The sequence below is a fragment of the Marmota marmota genome, unplaced genomic scaffold (genome assembly GCF_001458135.2).
Source record: "Marmota marmota marmota unplaced genomic scaffold, marMar, whole genome shotgun sequence".
Taxonomy (NCBI): domain Eukaryota; kingdom Metazoa; phylum Chordata; class Mammalia; order Rodentia; family Sciuridae; genus Marmota; species Marmota marmota.
The window spans coordinates 1,583,040-1,590,008 of NW_026000052.1; the positions used below are offsets into that span (position 1 = coordinate 1,583,040).

At 60.0% G+C, this 6,969-nt stretch overlaps 1 protein-coding gene across 1 annotated transcript in view; it reads left to right on the forward strand.

Annotated features, from left to right (window-relative positions):
• The window catches only part of Card9 (caspase recruitment domain family member 9), a 10,581-nt gene extending 3,706 nt beyond the window's left edge, over window positions 1–6,875 (forward strand). The window contains exons 5-12 of the mRNA XM_048813418.1: window positions 549–941; window positions 1,019–1,198; window positions 1,321–1,464; window positions 1,825–1,950; window positions 3,923–4,114; window positions 4,483–4,524; window positions 4,899–4,947; window positions 6,475–6,875. Of these exons, the coding sequence (XP_048669375.1) occupies window positions 549–941; window positions 1,019–1,198; window positions 1,321–1,464; window positions 1,825–1,950; window positions 3,923–4,114; window positions 4,483–4,524; window positions 4,899–4,947; window positions 6,475–6,875 (1,527 nt within the window). The remainder of the gene's footprint in view (window positions 1–548; window positions 942–1,018; window positions 1,199–1,320; window positions 1,465–1,824; window positions 1,951–3,922; window positions 4,115–4,482; window positions 4,525–4,898; window positions 4,948–6,474) is intronic.
• Window positions 6,876–6,969: the final 94 nt, after the last annotated feature.

A 6,969-nucleotide genomic window follows, 5' to 3' on the forward strand; every position in this document is an offset into this window, starting at 1 on the left:
GATCCCGCCCCCACCCCCCACCCCACTCAGGGGTCTGGGCACCTGCATTGCTGGGGTACCCCTGGCCTCCAGAGGGGGAGCTTCTGGGGGTAGGAACCTCTCCCGGCCTCAGAATACCCACTCGCTGTGGGTTCCACCTCTCTACAGCCTTTGTCCCCACAGAGTCCTGTGATTCCCAGCAGGGGCAGCGGGATGCTGTCCTGCAGGTAGCCCACTGGTTTGCTGCATCTCATTAAGATCCTTTTTAGCATGTGCAATGGCCACACCTGTAACCCCAGCTACTCTGGAGGCTGAGGCAGGAGGGTCCCAAATTCCAGGCCAGCCTCAGAACTTAGTGGCCCTATCTCCAAATAAAAATAAAAAGGGCTGGGGATGTAGCTCAGTGTAGAGCACCCCAGAACCCAGGGGTGGGAGCGGGGAAGATCTATTATACAAAGAGAGAAAGAAGGGCTGCCCTGAGCCCTGGCCTGGAGTGGCCTGGGAGAGGATGAAGTGTCCTGTTCACGTCCCCCAAGCGGAACAGAGACCAGGCAGAACTGGCCTGCTGACTCCAGCTGCTGGTCCTCAAGCACCTAGGGTCATTGAGGTTGGGCAGATGCAGGGGCATGGCTCCGTCTGACGCTGCCTGGCCCCCAGACGCATCTGGGGAGTCTGGCCTGACACAGCTGCTGATGACGGAGGTCATGAAACTACAGAAGAAGGTGCAGGACTTGACTGCGCTGCTGAGCTCCAAGGACGACTTCATCAAGGAGCTGCGGGTGAAGGACAGCCTACTGCGCACACACCAGGAGCGGGTGCAGCGGCTCAAGGAGCAGTGCGAGGCTGGCGGCCGCGAGCTTAAGCGCTGCAAGGAGGAGAACTATGACCTGGCCCTTCGCCTGGCGCGCCTCAGCGAGGAGAAGGGCACAGCACTCATGCGGAGCCGCGACCTGCAGCTGGAGGTGAGCGGGTCCCACTCCCCGGCGCACCCTGCTGCCCTGCCTGGAGCCTGGCTGACTGGACCCCCACGCCCCTGCAGGTGGACCGACTCAGGCACAGCCTCATGAAGGCGGAGGACGACTGCAAGGTGGAGCGCAAACACACGCTGAAGCTCAGGCACGCCATGGAGCAGCGGCCCAGCCAGGAGCTGCTGTGGGAGCTGCAGCAGGAGAAGGCCCTGCTGCAGGCCCGTGTGCAGGAGCTGGAGGCCTCCGTGCAGGTGGGGCTGCGCCAGGCTTCCACACCAGGCTTCCGCGGGCGGCTCATGGCTAGGGGCAACACAGGCACTGGCAGCCAGGCAGCCTGGGCCTCCCGGTCATAGTTGCCCTTGGCCGTCTTCAGGAGGGGAAGCTGGACAGGAACAGCCCCTACATCCAGGTGCTGGAGGAGGACTGGCGCCAGGCACTGCGGGACCACCAGGAGCAGGCCAACACCATATTCTCCTTGCGCAAGGACCTCCGCCAGGGCGAGGCCCTCCGCAACCGGGTAGGAGGGTTGGTGGCAGGCACCAGGCCTGGGGTGTTAAGCCAGTGCCCACTGGGCATCTGGAAGGCAGGGTGCTGGATCTCATTTAAATTCTCTGCTGCACCACTTCTGGGGGTACAGCCCTTTGGTGCGGGCTCTTTGCCTGCATTTGCCTGGGAGGGTGGGGGCCATCCTCAGGGCTCACAGTGCCTGTGGCAGAATGGTGGCCATGGCCAGGGTCTCTGCTGGGTCTGGCCCACTGTGGTCTGTGGCCCTTGGAGCCTCCTCCTCGTCCCAGCTGGCCTGACCAAATGTACCCTCAAGTGCCATCCCTGAGGCCAGGTGGCCCAGGGCTGGTTGGCTGAACAGCCCCTCCTGCAGTGCATGGAGGAGAGGGAGATGTTCGAGCTGCAGTGCCTGGCTCTGCGCAAGGACTCCAAAATGTACAAGGACCGCATCGAGGCTGTCCTGCAGCAGATGGAGGAGGTGGCCATCGAGCGGGACCAGGTGAGTGCCTCCTGCCTCGTGCGGAGGTAAGGATGCAGGGAGGGAGCTGGTCCCCAAGCTCATGGCCCATGCAACATGGAGTCCATGGCCAGCTTCCCACCCGGCCCATCCCACTCGGGAAGAGCTGTGGTCACCCTGAGCCTCCTTCTTCCACGCTCCTCTCAGTGCTGTGCGTTAGTATTCTTTTATATATCTTGTACAAAAGAGGGCTTTCCATCAGTCTTATTTTGCAAGCAACTATTTTTAATTTTATTTTTTGTGGTACTGGGGATTGAACCCAGGGGTGCTCTACACTGGCTTGCACCCTCAGTCCTTTCTTTTTTCTTTTCTTTCTTTTTTTTTTTTGAGACAGGGTTTCATTAAGTTGCCCAGGTTGGCTTCAAACTAGTGGTCCTCCTGCCTCAGCTTCCTGAGTAGCTGGATTACAGGTGTGCCCCACAGTGCTCAGCTGCAAGTAGCTTTTTTTAACTTAAAAGAACTGTGGGTGCCTGTCTGGGGAACTCTTGTGGACCCGGCGGAGCATCCCACCACAGGGCTGCATCTGCACCCTGTCTCCCAAGCAGCTTCCTGGAGGCTGTTTCCAGTTGACAGCCGGTGCTCCTGCCAGTGCTGGAGGGTGACTCATGACATGTATCAGGAGTCCTGAACCCAGACTGCTGGGAGTCACCTGTGGAGATACAAGGACCCCAGGAAAATAGCGACTCTGCCTGTCCAGCAGGGGGTCAGCCACCATCCCTGCCTTGGGCACAGACTCCCAGGCAGATTCTCAGGCTGAGGGGCTGGAAAGCCTCTGGTGGGAGGGAGGGGACTGGCTGCACCCCGGGGCTGCTGCCCAGGAGCTGGTCCAGTGCCAGGCACTGGTGGGCTTGGCAAGGCCATGTTTGGCTGTCTCCAAGAGGTCCAGAGTCAGAAGCAGGGACAAGAGGTAGGGAAGCAGCCATTTACCAGTCAAGTCCTGGCCAGGGTGGGGCCCCTGGCCTGTGGGCTACTGATGGTCTCCTAGACTGCTGGCTGCAGTTGGGGTCAGAGTTCTGCCCCACTGTAGTGTGCCCTCCTCTGCTAGCACATTGGTCTCACACCTCAGGGACCCCGGGTAGGACACAGGCATAAAGGAGCATGACAGAAGCTGGGCACAGTGGCCACACCTGTAATCCCAGTGACTCTGGAGGCTGAGGCAGGAGGATCGTAAGTCTGAGGCTTTAGCGAGACCCTGTCTCAAAATAAATAAAACAAAATAAAAAGTGCTGGGATGTGACTCAGTGTATAGCACTTCCAGGTTCAATCCACAGTACCCAAAATAAGAAAAATAGAAGAGCACGACATTCATTTTTAAGAATCTTATGTAGCCACTGGTGGTCATGCTCTGGATTACCAACTGCATCCAGTCCTTACCAATCACAAGAACATGGATAGGGAACAAAGATGTGCTGGGTATCCTCTGGGAATTGAGGGACTCAAGAGTTGACATGGGGCCACAAGGACTGCCCTGAGGGTTGAGAATATGGAGATTTCTAACCTTTTTCCTCCCACAATACTGGAGATTGAACCTGGGGTTCTTTATCATTAGCTACATCCCCAGTCCGATGTGGGTTTTTGTTGTTGTTGTTGTTGTTGTTGTTTGTTTTTGAGATAGAGTCTCACTAAATTGTTGAGGTTGACCTCAAACTTGTGGTCCTCCTACCTCAGCCCCCTGAGTTGCTGGGATCACAGGCATGGCCACTGTGCCCGGCGAGTTTTATCTTCTTCACGCTTGTCCACTTTCCATCATGTGCCTTCATTACTTTACAATCCCCAAATGCCATCTGTGTCCAAGGGAAAGGAGAGGCCTGCGCTGGCTGGTCCCACGCAGCTCCACTGACTCCGAGAGGTGCTAGAAGTCCTGCTGGGAACTTGCTTTAGAAGCTGGGAGTCATGCTGTAAGGAGAGAAGCAAAGAGAAGCCCTGGGCTGAAGGTGGCCTGTGCCTCCTGCAGGCCATGGCCTCCCGGGAGGAACTGCACACGCAGTGTGCCCGGAGCCTCCAGGAGAAGGATGAACTGCGCAAGCGGGTCCGGGAGCTGAGTGAGAAGGCGGATGAGCTGCAGCTGCAGCTGTTCCAGTGCGAGAGCCGGCTGCTGGCCGCGGAGGGCAGGCTCAAGCAGCAGCAGCTGGACACACTCACCCTGGTGGGCTGCAGGACAGGGTGGCCTGCCAGCTCAGCCCTGTGGTCCTGCCTGGGCCAGTCAGTGCAGTGAGGGAGTGGGACCCAGGCGTGCGGCCAGGACAACCCCAGACCTTCCTTGTGGTGCAGTAAGGGCTGCTAACACAGCCCAGGCCTAAGCAGGACGTGGGACTGCTGGACACTGGCTGTGACCAAGTGGAGCCAGCAGGGTGGGGTGGTGAGGAGGAGGGACATTCTAGGCAGAGCCTAGAGAGGGGAGAGCCAGAGCTGAGGCATGTATGGGGGCTCCTGGAGGATGGGGCTGGACTGGGACCCTCGCCATACCCCACCGACCCCACGCTGCTCTAACCAACCCCTGTTCTTTGACCACAGAGCTCTGATCTGGAGGACAGCTCCCCCAGGAACTCCCAGGAGGTGAGCGTGACCCCAGGATGGTGCCCGGCTGGCCTCTGTGAGACTCCCAGCTTCCACCCACCCACAGCCACATTTATGCTCCCAGGGTCCCGCTGAACTGAGCCTCCGCTGCCCAGCTCTGGGCCAGGCAGGGGGAGAGGCCCATTTGCTGGAGGGTACAGTGAGGCCAGGGCAGGGCTGCTGGTGCAAGAGCTCCATTTCCCAGCCCCTCCTCACGCAGCCCAAGCCCCCGAGGAGCTGTACAGAGGGGAGACAGGCACCATGCCTGGCTGGGGTGCAGGAGCTGCGTGGGCTGTGGGGTAGGTGGGGTCCAGTCCTGGTGGGGAGTGGTGGCTGGAAGGGAGGACTAACAGTGACCTGTCTGTCTTTGGAAGCTCTCACTGCCCCTGGATGTGGAGGAGGATGCCCAGCTCTCGGACAGAGGTGAGCGGGTACACCATGCACCATACTCCTCTGGCCCAGAAGCACGGGGCTTGGCCTTCTGGTCCCCCTGAGCCCTGGCCTGTAACTAGTGCCCTGTCTCTTCAATCTTCACGTTCTACTCAGCAGACGGGAAAACTGAGGCTTGGGGGTGTTATCAGGTCAAGGATGCCTAGAGAGCAGAGAATCTGACTCAAACCTGGGGCCCAGCTGGCAGGGTCCTTGGTCCAGTGAGGACAGGTCCCCCTGGGGCAGTGGGTGTGGAGCCTCCACCCTGGGCAGGCCCAGGGAATGCAGAGTAAAACAGGGCTCCCCCACCCTCTCCTCACGAAGCTTCCTGTTGCAGTGGGAGACACAGTAAGCCAGTGTCCAGGCTCAGAAGGCCAGGGATAGAGGAATGGGGCTGCATGCGGGGCAGGGGGTGAGGGGCACCGAGGGGGCTGAAGAGGCTTCCAGGGGGCCAGGCAGATTTCCTCCTGGGCTCATTTTTAAATGGGGCTCTTAGCCCTAGAAACAGACTGGGGGTGCATGGGAACAGCTGGGTGCCTCTGGGAGTGGCCTGGATGTGGGTAGGAGCTGGGGAGGAGTCTGCTCTGAGGATGGGGGCCGGTGGGAGGTGGGGAGGGTGGTGGGGTGCCCCGGGGAGGTTGCGTGGGAAGTCAGAAATACTTCCTCAGGGGTGCCTGAGCCCAGCCTCCACGCAGAGGCAAAAGGGGAAGAAGTGGCAGCAGATGGAGAAGTGGGGGCGGCCATCTGCCACAACCCAGAGACGTGAACTTGAGGCTACAGAGCCCCACGTGTTCAGGGGAGGCAGACTCAGGAGTAGCCAGCTCCCAGGGGGCTGTGGCAGGAGCCAGGCAGCATGGAGGTTGAGCTGAGGGGGAGTGTCAGCTAACAGCAGCTCAGGAGGGGCGGCCAGGCAGGCAGGACACAGCCTGGCACCCCAGCCCTGCTGACCACCAGTACTTCTGCCCTAAGGGCCTCAACTTTGGTCTGCCTAGATCCTGGGAGAGTCAGAGGGGTCCAGCAGCCTGGAATGTTCTGCTTCCAACTGCTGCAGTATCCCAGCCACACCTCTGGAGGCCCTGGGCCCTCCTCTTGAGGTTGCCCCTGCCCACTCCTGAGAGTCACCATGCCTGAAAATGCTACCCAGCAAACTGGGAACACAGCACAGCCTGACGGGGCTTGGGGCCACCTGGGAAAAGTGTCCTGGAACCTTGGGGTCCTTGTTTGTCTGTTTGTCGTTGGTCTTTGGGGGCAGCCAGCTCAGGAGGAATGGACGGTTGATGGAAGGAGTTGTGGGACTCTCTAGGACCAGCAGCTTCTGCCTGCCTCAGAAGGCTTCTCCTGGGAGTGAGGGGAGGCCAGGCTAGGGGTCTGGGCCAGTTTCCTTGCCTGGCAATGGAGAGACTAACTGGCCATGTGAGAACCCAGGAGATCTTGCACTGGGCAGCCGGAGGGGGAGGGGCAGCCATGCTGGGCGTGGCCCCCCAGGGTGGGCAGGACCCACAGGCAAGCTGTCCTTTCCAGGAGGCCTCGCTGAGGGGGAGAGCCAAGAGCAGCCCTTCGCAGCCCCGCAGAAGGTGTGGCTTTCACTAACCCCCCATGTAAGACCCCCAGGTTCCTGCAGCCCTCGATGGGCTTCAGTGACTAATCTCCAGGAAGGTGGTGTCTCCACTAGGGCAGCTGGGGGTGATCCAAGGTCTCTGCTGTGGGTTTTGGGGTGGAGTGTCTGGAACATGAAGTGGAGCCCCTACCTTCTTGGACACAGCTCCAAGAATGGGGGTTTGGGAGGGTGGGGTAGCCATAGAAGGACACCCCATTTCTGGTCTACCCAGCGGGAACTCGGCCTCCTTGTCCATGGCACAGGAGTCCCTCAGCCAAAGGGCCATCTGGGTTGTGTACTAGCAAGAGCCCAGGCGGGAGGCTGAGCGCCCAGTCGGCCTGGCTGCAGGAGCCCGCGCTGCCCTGTCATCAGAAGGCAGCCCTATGCCCGGGCACCTCGGGGGCAGCCCCGATGGCCAG